Here is a 15,526-nt window from a genome sequence, read left to right on the forward strand (position 1 = left end):
AAACCACCACTGAACTCTGGCCTGGAGACCAGGGGCTTAGTCCCTCCTCCATCACTTGGCAGTTGTCAGTCAGTTGACAAGCACCGACTTTATGTACCACACACTGAGCTATGTTGCTGAGGTAGAGAAAAAGACAAGGAAAAACATTTTTGTTGTTGCTATTGAGTTGTTTTGATCATGTCTGACTTTTTCTGACCCTATTTGGAGTTTTCTTAGCAAAAATTCTGAAAGGGTTTTTCAATTTCCTTCTCCTTATGAATGAGGAAACTGAAGCAAAAAGTGCTACGTGACTTGGCCAGGATCACACAGCAAGTTTGCCATTTCCTTCTCCAGCTCATTTTATAGATGAAGAAACTGTGGCAAACAGGGGTAAGTGACTTGCCCAGGGTCACACAGCTAATGTGTGTCTGGGGCTAGATTTAAACTTGGGTCTTCTTGACCACAGGCCTGATGCTCTATCCACTGTGCCCCTTAGCTGTTCCCCTTCCCACAGTACCTGGAACAAAACAATATACTTTCTAATAAAGGTGAAAGCATGTGAACATCCAGAGTTAGAGTTTGTTCTGTGACTTCTGGATCTCAGTTTCCCTTGGAGGTAAAAGGAGCCAAGGAGTCCTTTCATTCTATTCATGAAGAAGGGGCAATAAGGAAGGCACGGGGCTGGACAAGATGATCTGGGAATCCTTTTGAGCATTCACTCAGTTGTGACTCCAGACTTGAGGGTTCAGGAGCTCAGTGTCAGGCTTAGCTTAGGAATCTCGACAGTAAGAGGGTCACAAAGGCCTCCGGAACAGAAGCTGAGACCGTCCTTTCCCCTGGAGTCTACATACTCCAATCCCAGTGAACCACAAGCACGTTCATTTAGATCTGGCAGAGACCTCGGTGATCACAGAAATAGCATTGAGAGGAGCCAGTCCCTGGTATACAGGAGGTACATAATAAATGCTTAAGTCACTTGACTTGATGTCCAACTGGTCCAACTCCTACCTGAACCAGAATCTTATGGACAAGCCCCTTGGTGAGGACCTCCCGTTCTCGTTCAGGGTTAGAGAAAATGGCCACTGAGATCCCTTCAGTTCTGTCATTTGGAGATTACGAAGCTCCCCATCCAGGGCAGTTGAGCCCACCTTTGGACAGTTCTCGTCCTTATAACAGTTCTGCTGCCAGAATACAGAAATGTGGCTCTCTCTGTAAATCCTTCCAATGAGCCCCTAGTCTGTTCTCTGGGGTGAAGCCCAATAAGCCTGATCCCTCCTCCAGAAGACGGGACTATTCAGTGAATCCTAGTCATGAATCTTGGGTCAAAATAACTCCAGGTATCCTTTCCCCATCGGGGTTCACCATATCACCGGCCAGCCAGCCTAAGACATTAAATGGGAATGGGAGGGGGGGGGGGGCAGAAGCCACAGATGACATATGAATGCCAGCAGGCGGCACAGAAAGAGTTTAGAAACTGGGAAATGCATAAAATACACATAGAGTATGTGAAATAGCCACCGTTATCTTTTAACCCCTAAATAGGCATCATTTCTTTTTTAAAAGTCAAAATAAGTCAAAAGTGGCGTTTGCCCTGGCAGTGTGGAAGGGATACGGGGACTTCACCCAATTTGAACTCGAAACACTCCAGTGAAGAAAAAGGGGAAACTGAGGCTTCTTCTCTGGAATGGAGGGAGGACCAAAAAAATCAAAACAGATTTTCCAGACCACAGAAACGCTACACTCCTAATCCCTGGGATATAGAAGCATAGACTAACAATAATGATGAATGACCATTTTCTGGTGCTGTAAGGTTTATAAAACACAACTCATCCCTTACAAAAACCTTAGGAAGGAGATTCTATTATCATCCCCATTTTATAAATGAAGAAACTGAGGCTGAAAGAGATGACGTGACTAGTTTAGGGTCACAGAGCTAGGAAGTATCTGAGGTAGGATTCAAATTTAGTCTTCCTGACTTTTAAGCTGGGCACCCTAATACCACACTGCTGCCTTTCTAATGCCCCGTAGGTCTCCCAAGCCAGAGGGAACAACCCCTGGGATTTCCATGGTGCAGCAAAACACACCACTTGGATTTGTGGGAAAGATGACCTCAATATAAGCATCTCCGGAATCTCCATGGCAGGCCCAGAGTTGTTCAGCAAGGGCGGCGCTGGAGAAGAGAGGTGTGCCTCAGGCATACTGGAGCTCATTCCTCCCTAAACAGTCTCTCCCTGCACAGCACACGGGGCTTGGGAATTCAGCCTCGACTCTTCAAGTTTGGGAAATCCCTGCGGCCACGACTGCTCCTTATGGAACAGACCGTGTTCAGAGGATGCATGGAGGTAAGGCAGCTCCAGTCAGACAGAGGCAGGAGCTGAAATATCAGGGACGAAAAAAGTCGATGGAGAAAGAGCAAAACCCAATCCCAGCGGGTGCTGATTCCTGTGTGGTCCTTCCCAAGGAGTCCAGTCTACTCCCACCAGGAGAAGAGACCCTTCTTATCGGGAGCTGATGAGAGTTAATGTTAAATGACTGAATGGTTTCCTTCAAGTCTTCCCTAAAATCATGCCTTCTGCAAGAAGGTCTCCTTCATTCTAGCTCCTTCCCTTTGGGATTATCTCCAGTACATCCAATATAGATCCTACCTGTACATGGTCGTTTCCCCCATCAGATTGGAAGCTCCTTGCTGGCTGGATCTGTCTTTTGCCTTTCTTTAGATCTCTAGTCTTTAGCACAGTGCTTGGCACACAGTAGGTCCTTAATAAGTGCCTTTGACTTGACTAGAAGATTTGAATCCTGTGTTCTTGGAGCTTAATGAGAAATTCAGATCTCTTAATGATGGAGTCCTCACATCCTGGGTACAGAGAAAAGTTCCTCCAGCTCTGGTCGGATCCAATCTATCTCTGGTTTTAGCTTCATCAATAGTGTGCTCTTATAACAACGACCAATATGGAAGTGTGTTTTGCATGATAATAAAAGCAAAACATTTAAAAATAGCACAGAAGCATCTTACTGGGACTCTGTCTCTGTTATCTACGGTGCTTGGCACACAGTTGTTGTTTAGTCTTTTTTTCAGTCATGTCCAACTCTAGAGTGACCCCATTTGGGGTTTTCTCAGTGAAGGTACTAGAGAAGCTTGTCATTTTCTTCTCTAGCTCATTTGACAGATGAGGAAACTGAGGCAAATTGGGTTAAGTGACTTGCCTAGGGTCACACAGCTAGGTATCTGAGGCTCGTTTTGAACTTTGGTCTTTCTGATGGCAGGCTCAGAGCTCTATCCACTGTGCCACCTGGCACATAGTAGGTAATTCTTAATCCAATTATTGATTTATCTTTTTTTTTTTTGTTAACCCTTACCTTCCACCTTAGAATCAATATAATGTATTGGTTCCAAGGCAGAAGAGTGGTCAGGGCTAGGCAATGGGGGGCTAAATGACTTGCCCAGGGTCACATAGCTAGGAAGTGTCTGAGGCCAAATTTGAACCCAGGACCTCCCATCTCTAGGCTTGGCTCTTAATCAATTGAGCTACCCAGCTGCCCTCAATACTGTTATTTCTAATAAATAATTATTAATCAATTGATCCGTGTATTTGTTGTATTCCTTTGGGAGAATGTAAGCTCCTTGAGGTCAGGGACTATTACATTTTTGTCTTAGTATGCCCAGTGCCTACCACAGAGTAGGCATTTAATAAATGGTTGGTGAATTGAATTGATTAGAATTGACCCTGCATTATTTGATCCTAATCTGACTAAATGAGTTTGCTGAATTGAATTAACCCAGACTAATGCTCATTTTAGCCACAATGATGATCTGGATTAGAATAATTCTCTTCCAGTTTAATTCCTAAATAGTAATTCCATCCTAGCTGTGTGACCCTGAGCCAGTCATTTCACCCTCATTGCTTCGTCCTTACCACCCTTCTGCCTTGGAACCAATGCACAGTATTGATTCAAAGATGGAAGGTGAGGGTTTAAAAAAATAATAATAAACAGAAACGCCAGCTCAGGCAGTGTACAACTCACATTTACATTTATGATTTTCTTTAGAGACAGGAACTCTCCGTGTGGTGATGCTCTACTCTGACTTAGGAGACATCCTAGGAAGTTTCCAGAGGCAGACAGACATCAAGTAACTTTTCAGGGCCCCATAGGAAGAGTGGTAGGATTTGAACCCAAGTCTCCAAGGCTTCAAGCCCAGCATTCAATCCAATATGTAGGGTCCTCCTAGACGTATTTATTTGGAAATGGGGATTTGGTATTGAACTGATTTCTTCGGTATAAACAATACAACAACTCTCCCAACCCCTTTAACAGTGTGGATGAGCACTTCTGCTGCTGCTTAAAGTATCACGTGATTTGTCTGGGCCATTGAGGATTGGAGTGACTTCTCCAGGGATCTCAGAGCCAGTGACTTAGCTGGCAGGCATCTCAGACGTCAGATGTTCCAAGATTTCTGAATCTTTTTTCTGTCATGGACCCTTTGGCCTTCTGATGCAGCCTAGGGAGTCTCCTTCTCAGAATTAAATTTTTAAATGCTTACAGTGCACAGGATTGCCAAGGAAATGAATTAATTGAGTTTAATTAATTATAATAATGTAAATATCAACGAATTAAAATGAAACCAATAGATGCGTATACACATAATAGTCTTTCAATGGGTTTGTGGACCCTGGATTAAGAACTTCTGCTCTTGTCCAATCCACTCACTTGACAGAAGAGGACATTCGAACCCTAACTTTCCCAGGGTTGCATAATGTATAATATTTTGTTCCCAAATTAGTGTATGTTTAGGGAGAAGTCTTGAACCGATGTCTTTTTGACTCCAAAGCAAGACTCCATCCTCTAAGCCACACTAGAGAAATCTGTAGCCAATTGCCTTCCTTAATAGCTGCCGGCGAAGAGGGCTCTGCTCCTTCCCTCCTGTAAGCTCCCTTAGGGGTCTTCTCCTTCTCCATGACAGGTCCTATTTCCCTTCTCCTAGACAGTAAGCTTCCTGCAGTCCCATGCTTAAGTCTGGACTAGAGATGGAGACACCTCTATGCTCTAGCCCAGTTAAGTGCCCCATCAGTCAGAAAAAAAAAAACATTTCTTAAATCTTCAGCATCTTCTCCACCTCCTGCCCCTCAGTCTCTCCATCTCTCGCTCCCTTATTCTTTCTCTCCCTTTCTCTGTCTGTCTCTGGATCTCTCGGTCTGTCTGTCTGTCTGGACTCTCCCCTCTCTTCCCTCTGTCTCTCTCACTGAACTGAATGTAAGCACCGAATTACTTTTTTGGGGAAAAAAAATGGCATCTGATACTGGAACTGATTTCCATCTACAGAGGAATTTAGAAATGTTTTGGGGAGAAAATGACGTCCCTACGAATGTGAGAGGGTGCCTTAGATGTCGTGAAGGACCCAGGAAATCAGAGCAGCCTAATGTTGCCACAAAAAGGCTGGAACAGCAGATGGGGCCCAGAGATGGGGCTGCCCAGCCTCAGAATGAATGGAAATAGCCTGGCAGAAGGCAAGAGAAGTGCTATCTGGACTGATGAGCCAGGCAGCAGAAGGGGGAAGCTTGGGAACATCATGAGATCTGCCCCACCCACGGCTTCCTCTGCCTCTTCAATGAAGGAGGAAGTTTAACCAAGCCTTGTGAGTAAAAGCCAGTGGAATGGTGACCTGGGGCTTCTGTGGCTCCAGGGGTCAAGTCATGGCCAGTGTGGACTTGTCTGATGTTTCATAGCTACCTTATAAGGATCAGATGGACTTAGGATTAGAGGATATGGATTCTGAGCTGGAAATCCTTTTAGATATCCTCTAGGCCAGTCCCTAGAAGCAGTCTGGGATAGTCCAAAGTATGCTGGATTTCAAGTCAGAAGACTAGGTTCAGATATCTCCTTTGTACCATCTGGGTGACTGTGAGCAAGTCATCTGACTTCTCTTGGCCTTAGTTATTACTATGTCAAATGAAGGGGTTGGATTGGATGGTTCCCCTGAGGTCCCTTTCAACTCTTAACTTTGAGTGATGATAGATAAATACCGGAAAAAATGAGCTGGCTTTACCAAGGTCACACACATAGGTTGAAAATGAAACTGGATTTGAACTCAAGTCCAGTGACTCTAGCTCTACTGCTCTGGCTGCTATCCTACAACCTCATGGTAACACTGCTGGTTTTATAAAGGTTGGACATCGAAAGAAAGAATCATTCTCATGGATGCCCATATCTGGGAGAACCTTCAGAAGGCATCTTGACTAAAGCAGGAGAAAGAGTCCTTGCTTTGAAGTCCAAGGATTTGGGGTTCTACTAGGACTTATCCATATGACCTTGGTCAAGTCTTGTTGCCTCTCAAGCCTTCCCCCTCCTCACCTGTAAAATGAGGGGCTTCAATTCGATGACCCCTAAGCAGTCTTCCATCCCCAAGTCTACAAATGATTCACTGACCACACTGTCCCCAAATTGGGTAGCCAGATGCTGCTAGAATACTTCCTGGAAGACTTCCACCTTTTACCTTTCCTCCTGTCTCTCGTGCTTAGCCCTGGGCCTGGCACACAGTACGTGCTTAATAAATGCTTGTAGACTGAGAAAGAACCCACTGCCATGCACGGAATCCCATACTGCTTTGGGACATCTCTGTTGCAAAGATTTTTCTAACACTGAGTTGAAATCTGTTTCTCTAGTGCTCCAATTACTAAATGTTTATTGATTGACTAACTGCCTCTCATGTGTCTGATTCTTCTTCACCAACATGGATTCTCCCACCACCCTGGTCACTGTCCAGCCTCTTAATGGTCTTCCTAAAAAAGTAGGGTCCAGACCACGATACGATCTTACAGATGTGTTCTAACCAGGATAGAGGGTATAGCTGGCCAATCTCCTCCTTTTGTTCAGATCCTATTTCTCTCAATGCAGCCCAAGTCTGTAATAGCTCCCTGGATCCTCACAGCACATTGATGACTCATCTCAAGTTGAAGGTCCACTAAGACCCCAAGGTCTTTTTCACACCAAATATTTCCCATGTCTTCTCTACTCTATGCCTGATAAGTTGATTTTTGCAAACTAAGTGTGGTACTTTTTATTAGGTAACATTTCATTTACCTGCCATATGCAAAACGTCTGTCTTTGTGATGGTCACCAAAGGTATCCCAGAGCCTGAGAGAGACACTCACTTCATCGACAACATCTCGAGAACGTTCCAGCACCTGCAACACAGACAGAGTGGAGATGGTCACTTCTGCTCAGGAGGTCAAATGGGATGAATGACCATCTGATTTATTGTCTGCTTGGTTTCCTTATCCTAGAAGACTTTCCTAGATTCCTTACTAGAATAGGAAATCAATTTGGAGCCAAAAAGACTCGACCTTCCAATTCTACATCTGGCATTTGGCAGCAATGTGAGCACTGAAGAAGTACTTAGCTGGGTGGCTCACTGGATGGGGAGCCAAGCCTAGAGACAGGGAGTTTGGGGTTCAAATCTGGACTCAGATATACTTCCTAGTTGTGTGACCCTGGGTTAGTCACTTCATCCTCATTGCCTAGCCCATACCACTCTTCTGCCTTGGAACCAATACATAATATTGATCCTAAGATGGAAGGTAAGGATTAAAAAAAAAAAAAGGATTTAATTGTTCTGTCCTTCAGTTTTCTCATCTGTAAAATGGGGATAACCAGCTATAGTATCTATGTCCCAGTGCTGCTGTTGACCTCAAATGAGATAACATGGATAATCTAGTGGTCACTATTTATAGCTGCAGGGTCTAGGACCAGTTACTTAAGGTCTCCGGACCTCAGATTTCTCAACTGCAAAGCTGAGTAGGACTGAACTTAATGTGCTCTACGGTTCTTTCCCAACTTCTGTCCATGATCCCATGATGATGTTACATGCTTTTCCGTCATCTTCTGGCTGGCCTCCCTGCCTCAAGCCCTTGTACATTCCATTCCATTTTCCACTCAACTGCCAAGCTGATTTTTCTTTCTATAAAAACCCTTTTCTTTGGTCTTAGAATCACGACTTTGGGATGGTCCCAAGGCAGAAGAGTGGCAAGAACTAGGCAATGGGGGTTAGTGTCTGAGGTTAGATTTGAACCCAGGATCTTCTATCTCTTGGCCTGGCTCTCAATCCCCTGAGGTACCTAGTTGCACCACCCCCAAGGTGATTTTTCTAAAGTGGGGGTATGATCATCTCTCCTTCCCCCACCAACTCCTATTACCCCCTGAGTTCTATTGGCTCCCTTGTACCTCTAAGACCACAGAGAAAATCCTCTGGCCTGTAAAGCTCTCTGCAGCCACCTCTTTCTGCCTTTCCAGTTTTCTAAATTCTTTCCTTTCATGCACCCTGTGATGCAGTGACACTGGCTTCCTTGAGCATCCCGACTCTGGGTCTCCCATCTCTGAGCCTTTGTACGAGCTGCCACAGCCTACTGTCCTTTGGGATGCTTGGCACCTCCAGGTCTTCCTCTCTTAGATCTCCTGGCTTTCATCAAGCCTCAGCTCAATTCTCCCCTCCTGCTGTAGCAGGGCTTTCTCAGCCCCTCCCCCTGCTAGTACCCTCCACCTACTTGGGGTCTCTCTTGCATGAGCATATTTCCTATGTGTTGTATCATCCACTAGAATGGGAGCTCTTTAAAGGCAGGGGTAGATTTTCGCGTTTTGTATTCCCACACTGCCTAATACTACAGGGCTCCATTCACAGTAAGTGATCAATAAAGATTTGTAGATTATTGGGCAATAGCTCTGTCAATTTTAAGGGATGTGTGACCCTGGGCAAGTCACTTCAATTCGGAGGACCCACGATGGTAAATGCAATCAGCACTGGGAGAGGAAGGTTCTTCCCTGGGAGTTCCCTATACTTGAAATTACAGGTATGGCACAAAAGCGCTGCATTATTAGTCCATTATTATTATTGCGCCCAGTGTGGCTTAAGCTAAGCAATGCTTTTTTCTGTCACTGTTCTGAGAAAAGGGAGAAAGCCCAGGCTTCCTGGGTCATTCGTTCTTTTGCTTTGTTTCCCTCCCCACCCACTCGATGTAGCAGATAGTGGTCAGTCTCACTTGAAAGGCGGCCAGGTCTTTGCCCTGGCAGGATGGCAGGTCCCTCCTTACCTCCTGGCAAACTCGGTACTGGTCAATGGCCCACACTGTGGGCACGTGAGTGGCCAGCAGCTGGTACTGGGTTAGGGTGGTGTTACATGCCCTGGCACAGATCAATCGGGTCTTGCCGACAGCATTGTCTCCAACCACGACACACTTGATGGTTTCAACGTTGGGCCGTTCGTAATCCATATCAGTGTCCATTTATCCAAATCTGCAACAAGAAGGTCATTACACAACTCCCCAAGGGTCCTTCTCATGACCGAGGGCCGCCTTCCCTCACCTCTGAGTTCCCAGGTGGAATACTGTACTATCCCGACTCCTGGACGGCTCCTCAGACTCAGAGAAAGCTCCATGTTCCCCCCTGACTTGGCTGAGATCAGGACTAGCTTTATCTCTACCCTCACAAAGCAAAAAAGAGGACGTGGCTGCTTTGACCCCAGAGGATGGATTCCACTTAATTAGGCTCTTTTCTCCTCAGCCTGCCCACTGGAGAGGAATCTGGGGAGAGGGGGGACGGCTGAGCTGAGATGCCCGCGTCCCAACTCCTGCTCACAATTCAGAGCAGAAGGGGCTGGATATCTGTCTCTTGGCTTCTCTCAGACACTCTGGCCCAAACTGCCCCGGCATGGCTAGTCAGGCGCTGTAATGTGGCTGACCTTGGAGATGGAATCTAACAGCAAATTATGAAAATGAGTCTTTGAAGTTCTCACACCATGATGGGGGCAGGTTCAGACAGGCAGCAACAATGCACAAAGGAAAAAGCAAAGCCTTGCTTAAAGGAATGCCAAGTGAACAGACCCTAGGAATGAGCACAATGTAGGGATGGAAACAAAAGGATTTGGGGGTGGGGGAAGGCAACATGGCTTTTCATGGCAATGCAGCCATGCAATTGTCATCAAACAGGAATATTTCTATTTTTTCCTTATTCTATCTTTACCAAGGAACAGAGAAAATAGGATTATTGATCAAGGGGCTTCAATCTTTAATATAGGTTAGAGTAGAGTGGATGTACAAGCTGTGACTTTTTGCAAATTACTTCAACAATCAATAATTAACGCACAAGTTTAACCCAAGTGAAATTGCTTACCATCACAAGGAGGGCAGAGGGAAGGGAAATTGGAACTCAACATTTTACAACATAAATATGAAAAACTATTATTACATATCATTGGAAAAATAAAATATGATATTAACAAATCAACAATCAAACAACCTGGCCCTGTCAAATGGTTCAACATCAGAAACTGACATTATTTGATTGGTAGAAATGGTACCAGAGAAGAGACATTAACATTGGCTTTGCAGTTGTGCCCTAAGGACCATAAGACCCTTCCATGGCACTAATAGCTGAAATCTCTATGTGTTGTCTCCTCCATTAGAATGTGCAAAGAGCAGCTTACTTTTCTATTTATATCCCCAACTATAGTACACTGCACAAAGTGCTTAATAAATATTTCATTCATTCATTCACAGGCATTGATTAAATTCTGGATATTGAGTCAAGTACTTTTATAAATGAGTTGGAAAAGATGACCTTTAATTCAACTTGATATAATTACAAAAAGCATTTATTAAGCACCTACTGTGTATGATATGGGGCTTTTGTTTGTGGTCTGTTCAGTTATTCAGTCATGTGTAACTTTCATGATTCCAGAGCTCTCCATGGGGTTTTCTTGGCAAGGATACTGGTATGGTTTACCATATCCTTCTCCAGGGGAATTAATGGATCATTTTGTCAGGCAATCAGAGTCAAGTGATTTGGCCTCCGATAATATCTGAGACTGGATTTGAACTCAGGTCTTCCTGATTCTAGATCCAACATTCTATCTACTGAGCCACATGGCTGCTTCCTACTCTGAGGGACAATGAGATGTAACAGAAAAAAAGCTAGTTCTGGAGTCAGGAAGATGTGGGTTCAAGTCTCCTCTCTGTCATTTATTGATGACTCCCGGCAAGTCATTTCTCTACTAAGCAGCCTATATGACACTTTTAAGATTTCAGGTTGCAGAAAAGTTGTCAACCTGCCTTTCACTCATGGGGATTCCTAACCCCATGCCAATGAAATCACAAGTCAGGTAAATAAAAATACCCATCTGCAAGGTCCTGTGCTCCAAAGTCCTTTCCAGTTAGCACAGTGGATTGTTCAATGAGAACCAAATTCAAATCCCATCTTAAATACTATTGGCTGTGGGACCTTGGGCAAGTCATTTACCATCTTGAAGCTTCAGTTCCCTCATCCATGAAGTAGGCATAAGAACACTGGCCTCATGTAGTTGTTGAAGCACAAATAAGATAAAGAGTGTAAAAAGGACTTGCTAAAACTGAAAATGCTATATAGATGTAAATTATCATTATTAGCATATCTATAGTATCTTGGAAATCTTAACATTGCAGGGACTAAATGACTTTAAAATGAAGTCCCTGGGGAAGAGGGCTTGACCAGTAAATTGTTGACTATAGTTGGGAAAGGGATGAGAGTATGTTTCTAACTATTCTTCCTTTTTAGGGATCTTCATAAACTCCAGGGAAGGGTTTTAGGTGATGCTGGCAACTGGTGGGGGAGTAAATCTTGGATACCTTTAAAATCATAGGAGCATAGAATCAAGATTTTCTCCTCCATTACCTAAAGCATTGGTACAAATCTAAATTAGTGGAATGAGGACAGAATCAAGACTTTTCCTCCAAACACTTAATAGCTTTGTGATCATGGGCAAGTCCTTTTACCTCATCTACTGAGTAAGTTCCCATTCTGACCTAATAAATTGTTTTTGAGGGCAAGGGCTGTCTTTGACCTTTTTTTTTTTAATACTCAGTGTTTAGCGTAGTATCTGGTACATGGTAGGCACTTAATAAATGCTTATTGCTTGGGTGAGTTGGGATGACATAGTGAAGAGACCGATTTTAGTTTCTCTGATGGATACAGTATCTGATCATTCTCATTTCCAAACAATAGTTATTGTGGGTTGGTTATTAGCATATTTACCTTCCTTATGTTTTTGCCTTTATTGTGCATGTATTTATTCTGTATGTACTTATCTATTACACATCTCCCTTGACAGAATGAAAGTTCTGTTAGAGCAGGGATTGTCTCCATTTTGTCTTTGTAGCCCTCGGTTCTTGGTATATAATGCCTGAGAAATAACAGATGCCAAAGAAAACCCTGTTCATTCATTCATTCATTCATTCATTCATTCATTCATTCATTCATTCATTCATTCATATATATATAGTGAGCTGGAGAACAAATACAACTGACAGCTGTTGGACACTCCAAGGCTTATGATTTATTTTTCTTATGACAACTTGTGGTGTATAAATTATTTGCCCCATCAAAATACATGAGGGAAGGGCAGCTAGGTAGGACTCAGTGGATTGAGAGCCAGGTCCTTAAAAACTTCCTAGCTATATGAGCCTGAGAAAATCATCTAACCCCATTGCCCAGCCTTTACCACTCTTTCGCCTGGGAATCAATATACAGTATGGACTTGAAGATGGAAGTTAAGGGTTTAAAAAACACAGATAAGTAGATATGGTCTGAGTAGTTGGGTTCACTGGCCATGGGTGGGTCATAGTAAGTGTCAAAAGGCTAGTTTTGAACCCAGAACTCCTGACCTTCAGGTTTGGGGAACTCTCCATTACAACAAAGGAAGACATGGAGAGATGGGCATTAGGGACCGTTTAGCAATGTTCCTTCCATAAATATTAGGTCAGAATGGGAACTTACTGAGTAGATGAGGTAAAAGGACTTGCCCATGATCACAAAGCTATTAAGTGTTTGGAGGAAAAGTCTTGATTCTGTCCTCTACCCCATCCTACCATTCCACTAATTTAGATTTGTACCAATGCTTTAGGTAAATGGGACAGAGCATGTATTGAGGGGAAAGATGACTAGATACTTGGAATATTAGATTGAAAGTGTGAGAAGAAAAAAAAAGAAAGTGTGAGAAGAAACAAAATGGTCTTACAGGCAACTGGAGGATAAATTCTAAGAAAAAAAAAATTGACCCATAGTAGCCACAGTAAACTAGATAGGTGATTGAGCTTGCAATCAGGAAGAGTTCAAATCCAGCTTCAACCTTATTAGCTTTAGGACCTCTGGAGAAGTCACTTAAACTCTGTTTGCCTTAGTTTCCTCAGTTATGAAATGGGGATAACAGCACTTACTTTCACAGAATTATTGTGAAGATTTGATGAGAAGATATTTTAAAAATATCTTAAGAAAAGTCATGAGAATGTTCATAAAACACTTCACTCATCATCCTAGAGCAGCTATAGAAAGATGAAGAGTCCCTTATCAAAAAAAGAAGATAGTAGACTGAGTGATATTCATAGAACATATGAAAAACATATTAAAAATGCATAGAAAAACTTCTAGAATGAGAAGAAATCCCTGTTTTACTTCCAGGTAGAATTTATGAAATGGCAAAGATCTGAGAAGAGAATCAAAAAACCCTTAGTAGGTGATAGCCATGTGAAATCAACCAACAGTGTGTTGACAAGGAGTTAATGAACAAATGGTTATTTGGTACTGTTTTTGGTCGCCATTTACAACTGATATATTTATAAAGGGCAAATCTTTAAATGTGAATAATTATCATAAGGAGCCCAGACTTATTTTGATCAATGCAGAGAACATAAGAAAATGTTAGCAACTGTGCAACATAACACTCCAACTTGCAAGATACCTATTGAATTCCTAGCAAGATGCAACTTGGTGAGCAGAAATTATATATCAGAAACTCCCAGACCTCATGATATCCTTGAGAATTCAACAAATAACTCATAGCAGTTTACCAGAGACAAAATTATTGCCCACGATTACAGAAACATAGCGTTGATAAAAAAAATTGAGGAACAATGTTTTTAATAGATACCACTGTAGCATATACTCATAATCTTCAAGTTATCTGGAATGACGGGCTAACAAGCTATACAGACTTAGCAGAAAAACTTAAAATTATGTGAGAACAGGAGGAAGTGCATATTATTTCTATCATCCCATCTTTTTCTGGAGTTTATCTGGAGATGCTTCAGTAAGCCCTCAGAGGATGAGGTAACACCCTGACATTTTTTTAAAGTTATATTAAGCCATCATTTTACCCATGTGCAATGATCTGCATAATATCAAACATAAATAATAATGACAGGAGACAGATCTGTCCCGGGAGGATTCTATGTGAACTACAATGAATTAAGATGAAAAGACTAAGATTACAATAATGATAGCTCATAAATTTAGATAGTGCTTTAGGGTTTAGAAAACCCTTTCCTCCCAAAATAGAATCAGATATTGCAGGTGCTATTATTATTCCCATTTTAAAGATGAGCAAACAGGTTCAGGAATGAAAAATCACTTGACTTTGGTCATATAATGAGGACGAATCAGAACCAAGATTTGAACACAAGTTGCCTGGTAGGCTCCAAGTCTTTCACTCACTATCAACTGTATCATACTACCCTATTAGTTGACCTTATGGTGATGGATGAAGAATCAAAATATTTTTTCATTGTACATATGTTCTCTCAAAATATCAGGCTTGTAGAATAGAAAAATATTAGAAAATGAGCAGGCTTTGGTCAAAACTAAGAAAGCCCAATGGTAAGATTGATGTTAGATAACTGGAGAAAATTCAGGGGACAACAGAGGAAATTATTAAAATTAAAAGTATGGGATGCAATATCTGAAGAGTAAAAGAGGAAGGAAGTAGAAAGAACATTGATTTTATGGCCAGAAGGTCTGGATTTGACTGTCACCTTTGCTAATGACCTTGGGCAGGCAGTGGATCTCAGTTTCTTCAACTGAAAAATGAGTGGGTTGGCTTAAAACACCTCAAGATTTTGTTATGTTCCTTGGATTAACCTGGAGAAAAACAAGCTAAGGAAGTCTTTTCCTTAAACCCCAAATGATTTGTTCAAAATGGAGGAAGAGAAGATGGAAATTCCATCTAGCTCAGTCATCCAATCTCTTTAACTTAGAGAGTACCAGGCCAATGGACCAATCAATGATACCATAAAGAAACAAAGGGTTATTGCCAAAGCAGGACTAAAGGTAACAGACCAGAATCACAGTAGAATATAACTAAAGTCAGGACTTGAATTCTCATCCTGACTCTGACATATATTCCTTTCACATTCATAAAAGGGTGAAGCACTTGTCACTTCTGGGAGCCTCAGTTTCCTTAGCTGTAAAACAATGAAATGGCTTTTAAGTACTCCTTAGCTCTTGATCCATGACCTGTTATCCTTCTCAGGGGACATAGTGTCTACAAGCAAAATGTAATAAAAATGTATGCTTGCCTACCTGAGTCGGAGAAGTGAACCTCAAGTCCTTAGCCTGATTTGATTTGATTTTTGGTTTCCTTCTCTGAGTCCTAAGTGGTAAGCTCAAAATAGGGGAAGAAAAGAAAAGGGTAGAGCTTCTCTCTTGGTTCATTTTAAAGATTGCTCAGTGGTCAGCCCCTTTGGCTCCAGTTGTC

General features: G+C 42.5%; 1 protein-coding gene across 3 annotated transcripts in view; it reads right to left on the reverse strand.

The window, feature by feature from the left end:
* RHOBTB1 (Rho related BTB domain containing 1) overlaps window positions 1-15,526 on the reverse strand; it is a 97,748-nt gene that overhangs the window by 47,669 nt on the left and 34,553 nt on the right. For all 3 annotated transcript variants that reach the window (XM_056795897.1, XM_056795904.1, XM_056795892.1), the window contains exons 2-3: window positions 9,060-9,261; window positions 7,057-7,160 (exon numbers count right to left, since the gene is read on the reverse strand). In XM_056795897.1, the coding sequence (XP_056651875.1) occupies window positions 7,057-7,160; window positions 9,060-9,251 (296 nt within the window). In that variant the 5' untranslated portion in view covers window positions 9,252-9,261. The remainder of the gene's footprint in view (window positions 1-7,056; window positions 7,161-9,059; window positions 9,262-15,526) is intronic.

The sequence above is a fragment of the Monodelphis domestica genome, chromosome 1 (assembly GCF_027887165.1).
Source record: "Monodelphis domestica isolate mMonDom1 chromosome 1, mMonDom1.pri, whole genome shotgun sequence".
In the NCBI taxonomy this organism is placed as follows: Eukaryota; Metazoa; Chordata; class Mammalia; order Didelphimorphia; family Didelphidae; genus Monodelphis; species Monodelphis domestica.